The sequence below is a fragment of the Styela clava genome, chromosome 5 (genome assembly GCF_964204865.1).
Source record: "Styela clava chromosome 5, kaStyClav1.hap1.2, whole genome shotgun sequence".
NCBI classification, from domain to species: domain Eukaryota; kingdom Metazoa; phylum Chordata; class Ascidiacea; order Stolidobranchia; family Styelidae; genus Styela; species Styela clava.
In genome coordinates, this window is record NC_135254.1 from 6620298 (window position 1) to 6642923 (window position 22626).

Here is a 22626-nt window from a genome sequence, read left to right on the forward strand (position 1 = left end):
CTGTAAAAAATATTTTGTAATAATAAGAGTTATTCGTTACCTACCGGTAGTACCTTCTTATCAACAAAAACTCACATACTTGTTTCAATTTGGAGAAAAGTTTAGACTCCGAAAATCTCCCCCTCATGCAATTCGATACTAATGTCTTTGCCAGGGATTTTGAACTGCCTGGTTTTCCAATGACGAAAAGGGGAATTCGCAAGTCTACACAAACGACCATCATAAAGAAATTTTCCATCAGTGCCCGGTTGTATGAAATATTCTCTGAGCTTTGAATTTGAGCTTGAAGTAAGAAAACTCTTTGGCAGGCTAAAAATTCTTGCAATAAGTCATATTCAGTCAAATTTGAAACACGAAGATTTTTTAATGTGTGGCATATCTTTTCTCTAAACTCCGATCTATTGTGTTGTAGAGAAGCGTGATAGCAAACATTTATTGCATGGATTAATTTGCGAAAATCCGGCTCAATGGATGGGAATGTCCCATCCTGATAAACATTATGCTTCTCTTCATCAATTAATGGAAAAAGCACATCACTATTGTTATGGAACCACTCATATACCTTCATACACCTTTCAACATCTCGCAGACTGACAAATCTAAACCCATCGTTATGCTCTTTGATGAATTGATGGGCTTCGGACACAAGTTTGCTAAGATCTTCAGTTTTAACAATGCTAGTAATATTCTTGGCAATCTGTTCAATATATAGATTTTCGGTAGTTTCATCAGCTTGTTTCGTGACCCAAACATAGGGCTTCATACTTGGAGGAAGTGGTAAAACTTTGTACACTAGATTTCGCATTCCACTGCCACTTTTTTCATCTGCTTGATTAGCATGGATTTTGCTTCCCAGTCCACAAGACATGAGATGCTCAATAGCAGTTTCTGACATTTCCTTATGCGGGTTACAAGCAGCAATTATTGTTGTGTTTTTCATCGCAACAGCTTCTCCATCGAATGTATTATCACACATTACCTCTTTGATTGCGTATATAGCTTCTGTTGTGTTAGCTTCATCAAAAAAAATGAGTCTCGTGTCCTGGTCCGTTTTACTTTGTGACCACACTTTCTCTGCTTCTTTGACACTTTTCTGAATATCAGAGGCAGTTACACCACCATACACCTTTCTTGTAATCAGAACTCTAGCATTTTTATCTGATGCCTTAAGTTTACTAAGAAATTCTACCATCCTCGTTTTTCCACATCCAGTTTCTCCTTCTAATATCACAGGAATCTTGCACTGAATTCTCATGTTTAATGAAATAATCTTTTGTAGATTATCTGTGGTCAATTTGTAAGTAGGGTCCGGGTCTTCATTTGAAGTGAGGGCATTTGTAATCAATCTCAAAGTACGAAGCTGTTTTTCCCTTTCTAGATCGTCAAATTCTTCCACTCTATGCAATTTCCCCCCAATTTTATCTGATTCCTTGAATAATTTCAGGAGATTTGGTGGAACTTTCTTCACTTCAAAAAATGTCATATGAACTTCTCGTTTGTTATCCAAATTCACTTCATGAAAAAATATCATGGATTTGTCCTTTGGTGCAGAATTATTTTCATTGTCGTCAACTACGCCTATAAATCGTTTACCCATTTCAATTATATACTTCATCACTATGCTTTTGGCATCATTTATCAGTTTTTTGTTTTCTTTATACCAAATCTCACACATCTTGAGCTGAGAGTCAAGAAAAGTTACGAAATGCTCAATTTGGGACCATGATGCTTTGTCTCCACAGTACTCCAACAATATTTTAATGCATTCTTCTTGTGTGCCTTTCTCCTTATTTTCAGAATAAGTAAATTCATTCAGTGACTTCTCTTTTTTTTTTGGTGTTGTTATATACTCTCTATAGCATTTCAAGTTGTGATATGGCCGTTGAAAAAGTTGTGACTTGAACATTTCAGAATCCATAGCAATTGTATTGTGATAATATTCGTTGAACTTTCCACTAATAACTTCTTGAGGCTGAAGTGCCACGATGTTAGGAAATATATTGAGCATTGAAATCTTTGAATACTGAAATGACAACAGTACGGAAAAGCCAATATAAACTTTTATTCAAGCTTGCAGATCAATTTTTAAAAAACAATTGAGCATCTCAAAAATGACTATAGTTAAGAAACATTTGTTATAGCTACTGTCAGTGTAGTCAAGATTTAAAATGGAATTTCATATTCAACCTTAATGTCATAAATGCCTCAATTGCAAGCCTCAGAAACTCTTAGGTGGGCAGTTCACCACACATTTTTATGTTCGCGGATTGCCGTGGTATCATAGAATAGTGATGCTATTATTTTGTGACACAACTGCAGGTTAAATTGAAGACAACCAAATTCATATAGTAAGACTTTTTAAATATGCCCATATTGGTCATGGGTTGATTACTTTGCACAACAGAAAAATCGGCGCTCCCGAAGTATGCGAACCAAGATGGCGGATATCGGAACGTAACATGGGTATCAGGTTAGGGTTAGGCGATAATTTTTTTTCCAATTTTCCTTATTTTAGTCCTATTATCAGTTCGAAGACTAGCCAAGAGCCTCCCGTAGTATTTATACCTAAAATTATGGCCTAACCCCAACCTAGTACACATATTACATTCCGATGTCTGTCATCTTGGTTCGCATACTTCGGGAGCCCCGAAAAATCATTATTTGTTAAAAAAAGTCGGGCCTTTTAACAAGTGGTGTAATCTCGGCGAGTCTTTCGCGTGGATTTCGTTGCGATGAATATGTATGTTTGATTCACTGATATAATTTATATGTATTTTCGTTGTATGATATAAAATTGTACTCTACAGGATTTTATATCAGATCTTCGAATTTTCCGACGGCGATAACGAGTTCACAAGATTGTAAAATCATTTATCAAAATTAAATACATAAGGCAGTTTATCTCATATGTTTATGTGATAATTAGAGCAGTAATGTTTTTATTTTTGTCGAAAGAAGACGCAACAGCAAGTTACGTTGGACTCAATTAGAACATTTCATAATCTCGTTGTCATGGATCGAATATTTTACGCAACAGAAAAATCATAGTATGTTGAAAAGGGCGGCTCTTTTAAAAGCTCATGGCAACTGTTACACACCAGAATGGGAATTTCCGATTTTGAACTGCCCCTCTTTTGAAATTCCTGGCTGTGCTCCTGATTTACCAAAACTTGGGTCGTTTGGGAACAAAAAGGATCAAGACCTGATTAAACTGTGTCTTGGTTTTTAGAACTGGTTGATGATACCTCAAAATGGTTCTATCTTTGGCAATCTGTTTTAGGACTGAGGCTAAAAATTTGTTTTTTTAAAATGATTAGGTATTTCTAGCATTCGTACCTTTGAAGAAACAAGATCTTGATCCGTTGTAACTCTTATTACATTGCATGATTCACAGGTTTGAATCCTGTGGGGATATGTGCAAGAAGATTTATGAACTTCTCACTGCTGTGAGGTGGGTCACGTAACGGCTGACAAGCCAGAGCTCTCTCATTCGAGTCTATGCATCTGAAACAAATACCTGGCTAACTATGTTCCGGGCATGTACGGCAATCAGACAAGATGCTGAGCCAAGTTATCAGCTTTTCATTCTTTCTCCTGGGAAAAATTGATACCCATCTTATTATCCAAATCTTACTTTAGATATTAAATCTCTATTTTTGCGTTGTCATCAATGTAATGAAGTGTATTTGCTTTTTTTGCTAAACTACTGAAATATTTATAATATTCAAAGAGCTATTAGAGCACCTTTAAAGAGACAAGATCTTGATCTGTGATTTCAATCATGTAATATTGATTGGGATGCTTGATCCATACTTTTCCTGACTTGTCCACAATTCGACCAAGGACAAATAAGTTGAATAAAAATTCTTCTATCCCCTTTTCAACCTGTAGAATAAAGATAATATATATGTATTGTTGATTTAATAATGTGTTGCAAGTCTTTTGGAAAATTCCTAATCTCTTGTTCTATGTTTCTTGTAATGCTTTGTATTTATGATACAAATTAGCAGAATATCATTCTAAATACTGTATTCTCCAGGAAAAGGGGATATTTTCTGGACACAATTTTAGCCCAATTATGTTCCTTAAATTAAGCTAATTAAAAACAACATAAAGCGCATAACAAATGTTTAGAACAGTCATTGTTGAAATTCATTCAAATAAAATTAAAGATGGCATTTCTAAAAAGATGTCTGATGATTTATTCAAACATAGCCAGTCTCAAAAATATGTCTGAATTACTTTGTGTCTATATACGTCACATTCAGCAGGAATGTAGTTAATTTGTTATGCTTTTTGATTGTGAAGAAATTTATAACACAAATTTGTTCCATAAGTCCGATGTTGTTATGCAGTCAAAATTGTGAAGTTTACACAAAATTAATAAACCAAAGACGCTTGCACAAGTCAGAGACAAAAACGTCAAATTGAAGAACCTATCGAGTACTTTATTTTTTTTCAATATCTAGCCTATAATTACAAAATCTACCATTAATTAAATTGTTGATGATAGCACACTAAAACATACACTGTGTTATCAGACACTGTTGCTTTATTACTAAGACCTAATTTCCTGTAATTTCCTGTGACTCGATTGCTACATATGCATATTGTTACATTGATATGTAGAAAAACATTAGATTGCACTTCGATTTCTTTGTTGTTCAAGTCCATGCATCTGAAACGCTGGACTGCAAAATATCTCCAAAATATTTCAGATAATGCCACTTTTTATACATCTTACACTTAACGTATCATTTTTAAACAATAATACATCACTTATATTGTCATGGTGAGCAGCTAGATATGTTTGAATGAAGAATAATATTAAAAATACTAAAGAAATAGCACCAGAGTATCTATATTAAATTGGAAGTTTCATGCTGATGTATGTTACAATTTTCAGCAGGAATAAAATTTTAGGAAAATTCCCCCATTTTCATGAAATAAAAATATAAAAATAACTAATGTACATTTCAAAAGCAATTAAAAAAATTAGGTTTTTGTTATACAGTGTTATCAACTGCCAGTGTAAGATTACAAACTATTTGCAGTCAGTGATTTTACAGGGGGCACCCCCCTAAAATCGTGCCCCCCCTCTCCCTTATTTGTCAGCTTTCAATCCCTTAATATATCATCAACAAAATAAAAATGTGATTTATTTTGCAAATCCAAAAATTTCAGTCTGATAGCGATAGGACAATGAGGGCAGGGCGGATGTCTGTCATGGTGATACCACATAACCAATTTCATAATAAATATTGCTAAGTTTGTTATAAATAATTACAACCCAGACGCTCGAATACTAAATGCTGCGTGTAGTAAATGCCAAGTTGTACTATGGGTTCGCTAATATATATCTGAATATAGGCCCAAAATGCTACTTCAATATCAATAATATTCTTTGGGCGGTGATCCTAAAAATGCCAACCCAGATCACACTATGTTTGGCAATCTTCGTGTTTCCAAAACAGAATAATTAAGTATTTTAAGGCATGCATATATATTGTCAGACACGTCCCCATTATGACTCTGCTAGTAGATGCGACGTTTTTCTAATAATTTGAATTGGATAATTTAATAATTGTCAGAAAAGAAACTTTACCATGAATTTCAATTACTAAATTGATAAAGTTATTGTGGAATTGCGTTTTCCAGATAGGGAAAAGGTTGGGACACTTTTTGTCTTTTGCATCTTTCCAGCCCGTTAACTTACAATTTTCATTTACATTGCAGGTCTAATGCAGAGAGGGGCAAATGTAGTTTTTATTCAGTGACTAAGAAACTCCCAAGCGACACACAAATCACTGCCAAAATGCTTTGAAAAACCCCACTGGTGGGGCACATTCGGACACACCGTGGTGCACAATGGGGTGATCCAATAAATTGAACAAAATATGCCATTGAAAATCAGCATCTAAAGAAGAACTCTGGGCATCAAATTTGGATACATTGGCATTGTTCCCCATAGGCATCAAACTATTTTAGACTGCCCCATATCAAATTAGGAGAGGCTCGCCATCGATATGGGCTAAAGCAAAGAAATATGAGGATTGGTTTTTACTGTTCGAAATGCTGAAGTAGAAAAAAAGGAAATTTTACATTCAAATCCCAAAGACAATTTTATCTTATAACTTGCGTCGCTCTATCTCCGCTGCCCTTTTGCGGAGATGTTGCACTACAACGAAAGGCGGCGTCGAACATCGAAACACATTTATAAATACGGGTATAGTGAGAGTCTAAGAGCTGATTTTCGACTGCGCCCCACCTTCCCTTACCAGTTTTGTATTTAAAACTATCAATTAGTCAGTTTTGGGGAACATAACTTAGTAAGTGATTAATTTACTGTTGTTCATAAAATCTATTTGTCCTACTTCTACTGATTACACGGAAGAGCATGGAGTTGGTTTGGGACCCGAGAAGACAGTAACTGAGGCAATTTTTGAAATCCGTTGAAATTAATTGACTCGGATGGCACCTAAAACTCGAGAATCATAAACTACGAAAAAATGTACGCTTCACCAAATTTAGGCCAGTTTGATTTCAGCAATAATTCTAGCTATTGGCATTTTTTCAGTCTCCAGATTATTGTCATACTAATAATTGAAATTTGTTTTTGTTTGAATACTTTTTTCATCTTTTGAAATTAAACTAATTTTTAAAACATTCAGGATCATACTAAAAAGCTAAACATATCGAAATATCGGTTTACATTTAGCCGATACCGATACAATGCCGATACAGAAAATTAGCCAATATTGCCGATACCAATTCATTGGTACATCTCTACTCAAAACGTACTTAAGCGAAGTGAGCAAAACCATCCACACAGAGAAAAAAATGGAAAAACGTATTTACTTATGGTCACGGGAACCAACTATTGCAGCTCAACAACCAGTTGGTACATTTGGTGGTTTGCATAAAAGAATACCGATATCCAAAATTGAATAATTGTACCATTAAAGAAAGACTAAAATACTGTTTATTAGAGTGAGCTAATATGACTCAAATCATCAGGAAATTTCTAACCTATTTTTAGATGAAAATAAATCTAGATTATTCACTCACAGCATTTGTTATATCAATATGCACGAAGATTTGATCTTTATACGACCCTCTGAATTGCTTAGGTAGAAGCTTCCTTATTGCCATATCGGGTTTCATTTCTTTTTCAAGGAATCTCAAGGTTGCTATGCGTGGATTTTCTTTAAAGTTCTTTTTTGCTTCATCTTTTTTCCTTGATATATGTAGGCTTTTCCCTATTCAAATATGAAAATTAAGAACTATTAGAGAAAAGTTTACGCTCTGGATTCAAATCTAGGAGCATGGTAAAGTAGCATTAGATTTGTATAATAAACGTATATACTTTGCTATTCCTCTGACTACACACTTGCTCAAAATAAGTAAAAAAGACAAAAGACATTTGGTACAATTATTCAATTTGGAGGAAATAAAATAGCTTTCTAAAATTATTTTGCTTTTCAGTTTGAACTATGAAAAAACTTTTTTATACATTGAATCAGCAGGGATATCAAGAGTATCTTGGTTGGTCGATCGTATATATTCTATCGCGAGGTCGTCCAACCATTGGCACGTTCCATGCGGACTGCAGAACATTTTTAGTGTATCTAAACCGCAGGCAAATATTTCTTACAGAATTTCAAGGTTGTATCTGTAAACGCCAAGATGGGGCCAATATAGGAATGGACAAATGGAAAATAAATTTTCTGGTCTAGACAGGAACCGACGATAAGATGAGTCGTATTTTTCATCTCAACTTCGCACCTCAAGCTTGCGTCAAGCAACTCCTCATTCTCTTATGTGTCCTAAAGTTCTAGTCGTAGTCACATTGATATTTAAATAGAAACATTTAAATAAATATCAAGAATTTAGACTACTTGCCTGCACCAACAGTACTAGACACCACAAATCTGACAGAACTTCTGAATTTATCGACTCCAGCAATACTTTTGTTGAACTTGTTACCGACAATCAAATGCTTTTGAACATAACATGATACTTCTTTAGGACCTTTGACAAAATTATCAGCAACTTGGAACTGTCAAGAAAGAATTAGTCACTAAAAGTTAAATTGTCAATCCTACAGTTGCGAGCAACCACTACACTAAAAGATATATGTGAATGTGTTGTTACCATTGTGATACCATCAGACAGTGATAGAATTGGGTACTTTTTGTATATAGTATTTTTGAAAGGATCACCGCACAAATAAAATTCTTGAAAAAACATAGAAATTTTGCATCACAACCGTAAACTTTATTTTCTCATTTAGTCGATCAAAAAACAACATTAATGAGACAAAAAGACTACCCGATGCCAATCTGAAGATGATTTTCAAGAGGCAAAATAAACCCTAAATATTTACTATTAAATATTACGTAAACTATTTTTGTGAATGTATTTTCTAATGCAGCAGATAACAACACATGAATATATTTACGCAAAGCAGTAAATAAGTTATTTAGTTACCAAAAAACAAGTAACATCAAACAGTACAGAATAGGATTCTACTAAATGAACTTGTTGAAGGAGAGCTAATAATATATTTATTAATTGTATGATGTCTGAAAAAATGAAAGCTAATGAGTGAAGATAATTTATATTTGCAGTTGCATCATAAATTTGCAAGACGACTGATAATGATGGGGTACAAGGAAAATAATAGTTATTTAACACTGACAAAGTAGACGTACTCAATATTGGCAAAGAAAGGTGTTTTTATTAAGACAAATTTTAGTATTCAGAAATCGATGCTTATTCTTGAACACTTAAATGATTCAGTGACTGAGTTTTGAAATAATTTTGATTTGGTTTCGACACCTGATCTGTTAATATGGTCTATAACTCAAAATAACTTACTTCTTCAAAACTATTAGCAAGGTAGTTGGTTGAATCATTGCTCAAGACAACAAGCTGATAATTTTTATAGCCAAATTTTTTTAAATCTTCATAAATATTCTCTGCAGCCTTCATTACGGAATCCGTCAGTCTATTCAGATATGCAATGCAGAACAAGGGCGAGCCTAAATATGTATTACATTATGTTAATATTAAGACTGTATATATGACACGATCTTATGAATATTTCAATTTTAAAAAAGTACCATTGTTTTCACTTTCACTCATTGCTCGGCAAAAAAAACGTTCAACATTATCTTCTGTAGTTTTTTCAGTGCAGATCAAAACTTCGGACGCTGTAGGCAAAGGCTGATCCAAATCCTCCATGTAAAGTGAAATAACTCTTAGAAGCATGTCCTGGTCCGAGCAAGTAAGCAAATTTGGCTGGCCCGGCTGCAAAGGCCAAGGAAGTATACGCTTCAATTTTTCGATTTTATTTCTATGGCTCAACTGGGTGAGAAATTCACCAAGGTGGGCCATGCTTATAAAATCTTTCCGGTCTGACACCTGCAAGACAAAAATCTGATTAAACCCATGAATAGGAAATCAAAAAAGTATGTAACATATTAAGTTAGGTAAATAGAAGGCATGCGTAAGGTGTGTTGTATATTTGATATTCAGCCTTTTCACAATGATGAGGTTTTATTTTTATCAAGATGGTCTTGCATCTAATTGAAATATTTCGTGTTTATATCTGAGTTCAATAGTGGGTAGTTGAAAAATAAAAGAATGAAAAGTGAAAATTCATTGTCTTTTTTCATTATGGGAATTTCTGGAAATATGGATCGCGGTTGACCATTTTTGATTTCTGATTATAAAAATAATTTCTATATAATGATTCTGAACACTCATAGATTCAGGCTTAAATAAAAATCAATTTGGCTTTGCCTCCTCTACTTACGGATTTATACATTGGAGCGAATGATGACACTAATTTTAGATAGAAGAGGCAAATATATTCCAACAAAACCTCAACCATAATATATTATTAAAGTCCAAGCAAATCTAATCAATCTTTCTTTATTCTCTATTTCACCTCCAGGCAAATATAAAGTGTTAATTTACCTTGTACGAACGAAAGCCCCCCTCAAAACTCTGTAACCTATCTATTTCATATGTACTGCAAGCCAATGCAAATGGCACATATTGCGCAACAGAGAATATTGCAATCTGCTATGCGAAGGTCATGTACTTTCTTGCTTGCAGAATTTTTCCCAAAATTAGGTCAAAACCTTCACATATTAAATTAATCCCTATTGAAAGCCCTTTCATTGCAGAATAAAATTAAGATAACAGTGTAAGATCATAAGTCCCCATTTATCAAAAGAAGCAAGCATACAATACCATCTAGGAATGATTGTCAAGGCTTAATAAATAAATTGGAAAGCATATGCTGTGATGGTTACCCTTGAATACCCTAACTAAGAATGGGAAAAGGTATAAATATCAAACAAATTTGATACATACTGCGAAGTCGGCAGTAAAAAACATGCATTTCTCATTCAGGTATTTCAAAATAGTCTCCTGTGTGCTTGTAATTCCTGAATTTACTGATGCTTCCGTTGTTGCCATCATTTTGGAATTTTTCAAATCAACTGAAAAAGGTGTCGGCAGAGAATTAACACAGCATAAGCAGGTACAATTGTAACAGTTGTAGCATTGAATATTACTCACTGGTTCATGAGAAACAGGTTGTAAAATGTTTGAATATAATTATGCTGGGGATGGAAGTAAAAGTTTTTTATATTCGTTTCATTCCTATTGTTATAATAGTCATTAAATGATCAGTAAATGGGAAATTATGGCAGCAATAGAAACATGCTCACTAGAGCAGCACTGACTGCATTGAGTTCATCTATTTGATCGTGTACAAATGTACAACATAGGCAATGAAAGGTAATTCATATTCTGCATTTTTACGTATCTATATACCATCATCTGAAATTGCTTGAACTAGAAAGTAAATATTATAATATGGTTTTGTCATTTTATTAATCCTTTGAGCATATCTCACCTATCTTTCTGTCAAACTGTGTGGACAATTCTTTAATTATGGTTTGGTTTGATTCATTCATCATTATCCAGGTCTTGCATTGTTTTATATCTGACCACCCCTTTTCCATTACAGCAGCTTTGGCTAGTCTTTCGGTTTGTCTACGTTTTCTTTTCATTGCTCCTATCACTTTCTCTACACCATCTTTCATTTTTTGCATTTCATCATCGTTTGCATCATCACATTCTATAGCATAAAATATTTTCAAGATAATTGAGAATAGTGAAATGTTCACAAAGAATCAAGAAAAAATTATTTTTATTCACATCTCATAAGTGTAATGTAATAAGGGAAATCTAACACAAGATTTGAATAAAAATATAACATCTATATATATATACAGAAAATCAGGCCAGTCACTAATTGCATGCTCAGAAAATATTTCTATGCTAGAACAAACCTTCTGGCTCTTTCTGGTCAATTTTTTGTTTTGTTTCCAGCAGATGTTCTTTTGTCGTTTCCAATAGTTTTCTAATATCATTGAATGTTATTTCCGGACAGATAATTGAAAGCAAAGCATTTACCTGTGATAAATATCTCGATTTTCAATGTTGTTTAAAAGATATTTTTTATGAAATCTAATAAATTAAAATCATTCTATACTAATTGAAAACATAACATAAAAATGGTACTATGAATTTACATATATATTTCACAATATATGTATCACCATGTTAATACATATGTTCAGTGATATATATGCAACACATGCATTTCTGAAAATTATTAAGACTTCGCACTGGAGAGCTTAGCGCATATCAAACTATCAAAATGAACACACCTGATCTTGATGAGTTTCTGCAGTGAGACTCTCATCAGATAACTGATTGCAGAGATAAACTATTTGGTTGATTGAGTACTCATTCAGGTAATAATATTTCATTCGCAGGTCTTTAACATGCTGTTTCCACCTGAAAAATACAAAATGATAGTATTCTAGCCCAGTGGTTCTCAAACTTTCATAATCATTTCCCCTTAACAGCATTCTATACATCAACGATCATACAATTTTTTGGTCCCATTTCTCATTCATCTCCCAAAGGGCGATATTTCCAATTCCAATCTTAAATAATTGCTGTTCTAGCCCACGAAACCTGCACTGTATTTCAGTGTTTACTTCATTCAGACAAACACATAATGACCAACTGTTTATATTTATGTTCATTTGTTTACGTTTGATATCAATTTTTTGTTCTTCTTTTTTTTCCGAAAGTGAATGCGTTTAATACGTTATAAACTTATTTTTAGGTTTCCATCACTTTCCAGATTTTTCACCTTTCTCTTTTCTGTGTATTGTTTTATTTTTTGCGAATGAATCAAAATAAAGTCTATCTATCTATACTAAGACCCAGCAAAACTGCTGATCAGTGATAACCCTTTTTTAAAGTACATTTAGTAACCTTAACACAAATTCTCTAGAAAAACTCAAAACTAGCTGTAAATTTGCAAAGTAACAGAGTAAAATTTACTTCATGTGAGTTTTATCGAGCTCTCTTTCAACAACTTCTGCATCAGTTAACGAAAATCGCTGTTGCACTGATTCTCCTTCTTCCTCTTTGAAAAATATTTTCATCCTTATATGTTCTCCCTCACCAGGTCTGGATAAAATTTAAATCAAACTTTATCCACTTAAAATTTCATCTGAAATTTGACCATCACCATTTTAAAAATCAAATTGGAGTTTTTCATCAACTCAGCCATATTACATTCTAATCGAATTATTGACTGACAAAAATTATTGATGTAACGAGATAGTGAATTTCAGATTTTTTTTTAAAATTTATTTGGTTCAGCAGTGTTTTACAGAAATGATAAGCAATTCCGAAGACTTGTTTAATATTGATTGTTAGTCTAAGAATAGGGGTTTATGGCAATTAGTCGAACAGCAATTTGAATGAAATGATTAGGAGGGGGAAATGATCGGGAGGTGCCTGCTGATTGTGGGTGGAGTATTGTAACTGTCTTTTTTTCAGTCTTTAAGAAAAGAAAAAAAGTGTAAAATAAGACAAATAATAAGTGAGTTCCTAATATTATTTTCTGCAGAATTTATGATGATACCAGATGATTCTCGGGAAGTATGAAAAGATATAAAAAGAGTCTTACTAAAAGTCTATAATACTAGGTCATTAAATATTTACAAGATTCTTATGCAGCAGCCGTTGAATAGTGTGAAACCATCTTCCACTAGACGTATCAAGACATTTGCCAGCTTCTCCACAATCCCAAATATATGACTATAACGAGCAGGCATTCCAGTATCAACTAATTCTCCCATTAAAGTCAATGTAGATTGTAAGTTTCGTAAGTAGATGAAATCCAACGCATCTCTTCTTCCTGGAAATGTAACCGTAAAACTGTTACAATGAATGAACACGGAATTTATACAAGCATGGGATATACCATATTTGGAGATCTTTTGTAAGATATTTTGGACGAATTCACAAGACACAAAAAAATAGTTGAATGTACAAACGAGAATATCGGTCGGAGACCGAAGACTTATCGATCGAAACTGCGGTTTCGATTCATGACTCTATAGAGACACCGCGTATCCCATAACTAATTAATTATTAACTCGCTAATTATACGACATAATTCATCCAAAATCAATAGGCTTCTGCTCCGAGATATGATAAATGCACATGCAAAATTTGTAGCAGATTCAACCACGCCTTCGTGAGATATCGCGTGCATCTAACGGACAAACAGACAGACAAACAGACAAATACCTATCAACATACTTACCGATCAAAAGATCGATAAGTAATGATCAATTAGACTAGAACATTTTTCAAAATATTAACAAATCATCGATTTCTTCGGCACAACATGGACAGACTTAATGTTTGTGATGAAGCGTAGGATAATATAGGAAAAAAAACGCTAATATGGATTGTTTTAAATAATTCTGTATATTAAAACGGCATGTTTTTCAAATTTTAGTACAATTGGAAAAAAATATTAAGATTTTTCCATTAATAATATGAAGGTATAAAACTGAGCAAGAAATCAAAAAAGTGACCAATCCATTTTTTAGACTTTGTGGCTCTCTCTGTTCTTTTTAATGTGACAATTTACATTTTATTTTCCACAAATCTTGTTTGGACATTTCAAGTCAAATAAATGGTTGTGAAAATTGGAACAAGTCTATTTTGTTTATTGTCTGTAGCAGTGATTCCCAAAGTGGGCGATATCGCCCCCGGGTGGGCGAAAACAATACAGAAGGGGACGAAAAGGCCGAAGGGGGGATTTCGCGAAAACTGTACTTGTTTGGCGGCTGGCGCATCTTGCACGTGATTTCTGTACTCTGCATGCGTTCTCAGGTTTGAATCCCATGGGCGATAATCACACGCGTGAGGATTGCTGGATTCTCCTCGCCGTAAGGTAGTTCGCGTAGCTCAGGGTTCGGCAACCTAGGCCCGCGTGCCAGATCCGGCTCGCGAAGTAAACATTGCACTGAGACAATACGGCGGTTTTGACGATGGAATAATTTTATAATCTACGCTCAAGGAGTAGATTTTTGACGTTACAGAATTTATCGTGAGACACGTTTAGACTAAATTACATTGTAACTTAACAATTTAGTGAACAGCTACTTGTTCCTACAATTTAATTGCAATTAGACAAATAGCAACACGCAGAAAAGTTGATGCTGAGTGCAGGGGTTCAATAGCGCAGATAATATTCAATTGGAGCTCCTTGAGATGCAAAGCAGTGTGGAAATGGAATTCATATTCTATCAAGAGATGCATCACTGCTTTATTTTTAAAATAATGTATCTTCTTAAAGAAAATATCTATCAAAATTTGACCAATCTTGCGAAAAGGACATATGTGTGCGAATGATTATTTTCAAAATCGACATTACAAAGAACAACCGGAGAACTAGGATAATTGATGCCCATTTGGAAAATGTTCCAATCTTGGTGTCAGTCAGTGTGCCGCCGATGTCGAAAGCTATCAAACTTAACGCAGAAACATAAGAGTGTCAAATTGACTGTCATTTGTATTTTTTTTCTTTTAATAAGACGACTGAGTTGAGTTCACGAATTGTCACAGTTTATGCGCGCTGTTCCATTTTCATTTTTAATTTTCAAAAATGTGTGCAGCCGCCAAGACTTGAAACCCTTAATTCTGGCCCGCGACCCCTGGCGTAGCCGATGGTCGGTTACGGCTTCTCCAACTATCAAGTCCATGAATCTGAAATGAAATTGTATAAATTACTGTAGGGGGGCGATAGTCCAAAAAGGTTTGGGAACCACTGGTCTATACGACAATGCTCACGTAATATTGTTCATGCCTTCCAATTTGCAATCTAAACTGCAAAAATAAATAAAAATGGATTCAGTTGCATTTTAACTTAAATACATACAGTCATACACATCACAAAATAATTCAAATGATTGAACATTCACCAGAAGGCTGATCAGTTGATGTCCCATTTGACGGAATGTACACCTGTACAACATTTTCTAAAGTTGCAGGTTGGCCTGGTTTAAGCCGAATATTGAAAATTCCTTTTTCATTTATACTTCGAACAGCTTGTAGTGAACTTTTTTCAATAGATCCATGACTGAACTCGATTTCTTGAAAAAACTCCAAATTGACAGCAGAAATATGCTGAAATTATATATATACCGGGTAAGCAGAACAATAACACTTCTTTGTAGGGGTGGGACGAGTCTGGCATTACAGAGATTCGACGCATCCTAGTAATAGGACATGGACTCGGATCGAATCTTCTGAGTCCGTGACGTCACAATGAGAAAGCTGAAAAACACGTTTTTGACCATGCTACGGCAACGTGCGCTCACAAGCATACGCCGTATATAATATTTTTTGCCTAATGGTTCCACAGGTAGCTGTTGAATCATTTCAGAAATATATTTCTCCTCTTTTTTGGCGGCCATAATACAAACGTAAACGTGGGTCAATTTGCGCCATGGTTGTGCATGTCCATCCCACCACCTACCGTTAATTTTAGGCGGCTATTTCGAAATTCTTACATGTCAATATTATAATAAAAAGCTACATAATTCCATATACTTTTAGCCGTAAACCTACTATGTCGCGTGCGCAAATGGTAGATGCCACAATGTGGTACATCTGCTTGCAAATTATTATAGCATGTAAAAATTCTAAAATTTTCCATGTCTTCCATTGCTTCCATTTCAGGGATAAGATTGCACGTAATAAACTCGATTTAAAATAGGTATTAATAAATTCCCCCTTGGGTTGATCCAAAGCATGTTTCATTTTTACGCGAATCGAAGACTTGAAAATATTGCGCTAACGCATATTTTTTTGTTCACGTGTGTACCAAAAAGAATAGATATTTCGAAGGCGACATCATTGTTATAAGCGATCAATAGTTTTCAACATGCGTTATATTTTCTGGATATCTGTCATTTTCCTTAAGAGTGTTTGTAATACATATGAGGAATATTGTTACAGCTCTAATAACGAATTTTAATCAATATGAACTGAGATTTATAGAGGTAAAAGTACAAACATAGGCGCAAATTAGTAAAAACAGAATTGATTATAACTCGGTAAAAATGACGCGGATTCGAAATCGAATCCGAGTCCAAAACGTGCGCGGATTCGACTCGACTCCGGTTCCGAATCTCAGCCCATCCCCACTTCTTTGACATGAATTTTTTTCTAAAATAGATTTCCTGCAGCAGTGGTTCCCTAATCTTTTATGGCTCATGGCCTTCTGGAGGCTTTTAGCACTCATGTCCCCCCGTATGTTATTCCAGTGCTATTTTGATTGGTAAATTCCAAATCCCAATATGTTTAATGTTCAATCAATTCAGGCTCAACAAAGTTGAAACAGTCAAATAACCATATCAATAAATGGGCAACAATGGTTGTCAAGCAATGTACATACCCAATTTTCCACAAGGTCTTCATCTGCAGTTGCATTCTCCATTAATCTCTCACATTTTCGTAGCAATTGTTCAAATGTTAATTCATGCATGTTGAATAGAAGAGGCTCAAACCCATTTACAGCACTGACAAAACTTGAAACAGTTTTTACTCCGCCATCAATACCAAATGTCAAAGCTAATTCAGCCAAAACTCCAAGTTCTGCAATGTCTGAAGAAAAGTTTTAATAATAAGAAAACTTGAAAACTAATTTTTGGTTTAATTATGATGCATATTGTCACTGACTATTTTAATCACTGATTTTCAAATCGTGGATCCTTCAAGGTGAAGTATGCTTATTTTGTATTCTTCAATTGTTTTTTTACTGTATACTAATCGAAATGCAATTAAAAAAATTTAAACATAACTTTGTCAAAAAAACATTTGTTTCCTTAATAATGTTATGAAGTCTTGTGATTGATATTTGGATGAGTTTTTTTATTCTTCTGGACAGATAAACAATTTTTTTATATTTTCAATTTTTTTGTATGGTGCTTTTTAACTTGGATAAAATCTTTGAGTACTGTTATACATAAATGGTTGAAGAAAAAGTATTTGAATCAGAAAACACTACGTTTCCACAAAAAATACTGTAAGTACCGTATTTCCTGGCTAATAAGTCCACCTTGCAAATAAGACGCTGTCTATTTTTAGCACTCAATAAAGGGGTTTTTCTATATAGGCCTCCAATAAGATGGGTAGAAAAATTGCTTCACTGTTGTTCAGTTATGCGCTTATATGCACTAATAATTTTATATGGTTAGAACCAGATCAGGTTTGTATGGTAGAATTTTACTCGCAGGAATCAACTATTCTTACCAATAAAGTGGTAAATTTAAGTTATATAGGGCCATCATTTGGACAACCTATTAGCCTAAATGTTAAAATATCTTTGGAATACGATGTGATAAGTACTACACTGTACGTCCATAGAGTATTTCACAGCTGTATAAATCACTTTATCTCGGTGGCCATGTTTTCTCTTTGAAGTGCCAATAAGTGCTCCATGGAGTGCTCCAAGGAGTGCTCCATGACACCAGCCAGCTATGATTACGAGGGAGTTTTTAAAAAGATTATGACAAATAACAATTAAATATCATGATTGGCAGACTCTTAGACCAAAATATAAGGTTAACACAAATCATGCTTGAGAAGACTCCTGCAAAAAATAAGCAGGTCACATATAAACATACTTGCTCAATAAGACTTCCCCCTCCCCCCCGAAAAAAAAATCAGGCCAGAAAACTTGGGTTTAGGAAATCGACTTATTAGCCGGGACATCCGGTATATAGGTTCTAAGTTTAGTATCTTGAACTTTCTACAAAGAGGAAAAAGCGTGTCTTCATAACAATCGCAATTTTAATTGACTTGTATATACCATACCAATTAATTTATTTTGCAGCCACTCAAAGAATTCGTTTTCTTTCAAAAATGATGCCGCTATTTTTGGCATGTCAACACTACTACTTTTAAATTTATTCAGAAGATTATCCAGTGTTGGAATAAAGCTGCTAATAGTAATCAAGAATTTCAACTGCGACATTTCGTCTTTTAAAAACTCCTGCAAAAAATAAAACTGTGAGTCAAAGGTAACCTAAGCAATACTGAACGAAAGTTCAAGTTATCATAGGAAAAATAAATTTTAAAATATTTATCAAAACAAAATGTATTGATGCAGAAATGAGTCATGCAGAAGTGGTGCCTAGTCAAACATTGGTAAAACATTATTATACATGACCTTTTGTCAAAATTGAGCCTTGGCCCATGGTCATGAGATTGAGATATGAGGCGCAGATAATGACTCAGAATTTAATTGTCATTTCGTATTTTATATGCTTTATATTATGTATATATGAAATTTATATTACATACCGAATAAGATAAAACCAATATTATGCAAATATACAAAATCTACCTTTATTTTCAGACAGGTGTCAAATTCATTTCCCTTTAAATCAAACTTATCCTTTAGCGAAATCAGCATATCAATGAAGGGCTCGCAGTCCATCACCTTTACATACCATTGTATTTTTTTTCTAATATCTTGAAGAGAAAAATATTTGTTATCAACCTAAGTGTCAAGTAATATTACTTTCTGATAGTAAGAGACGGTATTTATTTTATACCTCCATTTGGTCATTGAATTATTCAGGAATTCCCTTTTTATTTGATTACAATTAAAATTCTAAATATCACATTTTCAGTGTATTTATTATACAACCTAATTTACTACATTAACAAAATCCAAATAGCTAATTTAACCAGAAAATGATCTAGTATACGTTTTTACGTATTACAATTTATTTAAAGTGTTTTCAAAATTTGTTTCAATATTAATATGTTAAGGCTTTTGAGTATAATTGTTCTAAATATTATTAAAGATTTGATTTGAAAGAAATTAATTTATTAATATTCTCAGTTATCAGATCTCTTAGCGAATGATATATGAAAGTTTCAGAATTTCAGCAGACTAGAATTGGGTCTTGAAATATAAAGTTTATAAACCAATCAATCATTTCACTCATGAATTTAAAATTGTGGAAAAAATTATAATAAATCAGTGGATTGGAATATGTGAATCACTAAATGGCAGCGAGTCTAGCAATCCTCTCAAACAATGTATTGGCAAGTCACAAAATAGAATTGTAAAAGGTGTATTCACAATGCTTAACATGATGTCGTGGTCATCCTCTCAACCAGTTCATGCCAGGCATGAGAATAGATAACCAGATACTCATTTCAGATGAATGGATTAAAGAATATAAATTGAATATATAGCATTTAAATTCACGCAAAAAATGAACGAAACATTCATAAATAAAAGTTATGACATTTTGTAGATCAATTCAATCTTTTAGCTGCTGGCTAAACGATGTCAAACCAGAAGAATTCAATTTTTTTCCTATTAGTAGCTTCTCTAGTATTAGTGTATATTCTACTAGAGCAGGACAATTCATTGCTAGCCGTATGTGGCTCCTACACCAGTTTCATGTGTCCCTATTCGGCTTAGTTATTCTAGGGAAAAAGTAATCCGCGGACTACAATTCACCACTTTTAAATTAAACGTGTTATAATTCATCGTGAAATCTTTTTTTATGTCGAACAGACTCGCTTTTCCATCGTTTGAGAACCACTAGTCTGGAATAAATGATGAATAAAATTGCATTAAGTTACAGTAATCAAACTAGTTGAGAGTACCTTTGATAATTTCTTCTTGTGCATTGCTATCTTGCCCTGCTTTGTTGTACATTGTATCTAAATTTTTCAAAATTATTTTGTAATTACATTATTAGATACATTAGTTGACATATTCGTAGTTTATTTATTTATTTTTTGAAATATCAGAACTTTACATAATACTAACTAAAGAATCAATATTTTAGAGTTTAAAGTAATATTATATTCGCTGACCTTTGTAGAAATTTGCAACCTCGTTTTCCAGTGTTTTTCCAGGCTCCCTTAATGACTCTGCCCATGTTTGGAGAATTTTAATGGAAATGTCACCTGAGGAAAAACAGAATTTTCATATTGAACAGTCAATTACTGTCAATGATTTAACAGTTACAGAAGATATTATGATTTGTTTTCATTCTAAATTAGTGTGTAATAGACATATGGAAAATGTAACTAACCCTCAACTCCACCCTTTTCGTTTTTTGGAGCATCGAATTGATATATATACAAAATATTGGCAATTTTATGATAACAACAGATTTATGAGTGCCCTGATTAGTATCGAGACCAAATCATGACTTTTGCCCAGATGTATTGAATTATGTTGTCAGTTATAAAGATTCTGATTTTTAAATCTGCTAGCCTTCTTTGGCTTTTACCGGTATTCCGCATTAATAATACACAAATTAATACTTTTTTGGCTGCTACTATTATCTGCAAGTGTAAACAATATATTATCATTCATACTCAACGCAATGGGTATAAAATAATTACTTTTCAGAAGCTTGATTATTATTTTAGAACCTCCACAGTTATCAAATAAATTGTAATCTAAAAATCTTTTTCATTCTTGTGGCCGGTATATTAAGTTAGACGCCTGAAGAATGACCAATCGTTTATATGCATGTTTATTCGTTTATGTTTGCTCTAACTTGTTTTCTTATTCAATCGGTGGGTGAATGAATTTAATGCGGTATAAACTCATTTTTAGGTTTTCGTCACTTTCTAGATTATTCGCCTTTCTCTTTTCTGTATATTGTTCTATGTTTTGCTGATAAATCAAAATAAAATCCATCTATCTATATGTACGCAATATATACCTTGAGCAATTTGTTCAGCATATTCGTGAAGTGTGCCAATAAACCGTGACAGCAGACTTAATGTTTCTTTTGTGCTCAGATTTGTTAGCTTGCCACGGAAGATTTGTGGAATTTCAGTTGATCGATGAAAAAACACGACATTTTCCTGGTAAGCAAATAACAACCATGATACCTAATTTAAAATTGTAATATGTTTCCCTTCTATGAAGGCTAATATTAATAAAATAACACTTCAAATCAATTCTAACTAATTCACCGTGTAACACATATTTAGTCCTGGCTTTTAATTATTATTTTCTGATTGGACCCCAAAACTGAAGGAAAATGACTTTACTATTTTCAATTTTTTTGTGTTTTTCATATTCCAGAGATGTGTACCATGTATTCTATAAAAACAAGTTTGGGGGAATTAATACAAACTCATTTTAAATAACTTTCAGCGACTAAAGAGACTCAAAATTAAACAAAAAAATGATGTTTATTTTAAATTTTGATCTATTGTTGAAGTCTATTTCACGAATAAGCCACCATATGTAGTCACCATCGTTGCACTACCTGATAGGGTTACAATATCTGAAAAGAAAAATCCCTGACAAAATTTTAATGAGTCACGTTGACAAATTTTGCAATTCAATACCATTTTCTTCAAAACTTTATATGGCATCGATCAAATACGGAGCAAGTACAGATGTAATGAACGCTTCCCTCCTTGTTTGAGAACAGAAAACTTTTTTTCTAATTAGAATCATAAAACGTTTTTTAGTGGGGACAACGTATAATCCGTAGATAAAAAGCTATTATGATGCTTAATTAACAGTCTGATACGCATAAGCGTTCTGAGCAGCAGTAACTTCATTTTACATCCTGTTGGGTATGATTTATATATTCATCTCAGGGGAAAGGAAAGCTATTAAGACACCTTAATCATAGGGCAAACCACAGATTCTGTCTAGTTACTAGTCCATGGTGGGTATAGAATGAGTTAGCCAGTTAGTTGTTTTCCAAGCATGGATTTCCTAGTGGAATAAGCCGTAATCGAGCAACGGATACATGAACCTCCTTATACGGCGGTGAGGAGACCAGCAATCCTCTCGTGTTTTTGCAAAAGGTCCACGGCTGCCAAGGGAATCGAGATCTTTTATGAGTTATATTTATTAATTAATTTGTTTATATTTAATTATTAATTTGGTTTTATTGATATATGTTATTGACTTGCGTCTGAAATGTTCATGAAATGGTAAAATTTAAACAAATCTAAGAAATAACATTTTTTAGTGGTTAGTATTTTTATAGAATCGAAAAAGAGCTCTGAAGGTCAGCACTTACCTCCATTGGAAATTACTTGAGGTCGAAGTGGTCTTTGACAGCGCAACAAATTTTGGCGCTCCGGAGTTATGTGCACCAAGATATCGCACAACCTGAACCCAACCCGGTACACACATACTATGTT

The 22626-nt window shown here is 33.6% G+C and overlaps 1 protein-coding gene across 1 annotated transcript in view; it reads right to left on the reverse strand.

Moving 5' to 3' along the window:
• The window catches only part of LOC120344308 (E3 ubiquitin-protein ligase rnf213-alpha-like), a 79686-nt gene that overhangs the window by 15536 nt on the left and 41524 nt on the right, over window positions 1-22626 (reverse strand). The window contains exons 18-36 of the mRNA XM_039413450.2: window positions 21177-21321; window positions 20314-20406; window positions 20101-20157; window positions 18818-18945; window positions 18286-18463; window positions 16865-17073; window positions 15387-15591; window positions 13111-13306; window positions 12442-12570; window positions 11754-11883; window positions 11373-11496; window positions 10934-11158; window positions 10387-10514; window positions 9126-9426; window positions 8881-9044; window positions 7903-8059; window positions 7069-7259; window positions 3745-3885; window positions 80-2023 (exon numbers count right to left, since the gene is read on the reverse strand). Of these exons, the coding sequence (XP_039269384.2) occupies window positions 80-2023; window positions 3745-3885; window positions 7069-7259; window positions 7903-8059; window positions 8881-9044; window positions 9126-9426; window positions 10387-10514; window positions 10934-11158; window positions 11373-11496; window positions 11754-11883; window positions 12442-12570; window positions 13111-13306; window positions 15387-15591; window positions 16865-17073; window positions 18286-18463; window positions 18818-18945; window positions 20101-20157; window positions 20314-20406; window positions 21177-21321 (4845 nt within the window). The remainder of the gene's footprint in view (window positions 1-79; window positions 2024-3744; window positions 3886-7068; window positions 7260-7902; window positions 8060-8880; window positions 9045-9125; window positions 9427-10386; window positions 10515-10933; window positions 11159-11372; window positions 11497-11753; window positions 11884-12441; window positions 12571-13110; window positions 13307-15386; window positions 15592-16864; window positions 17074-18285; window positions 18464-18817; window positions 18946-20100; window positions 20158-20313; window positions 20407-21176; window positions 21322-22626) is intronic.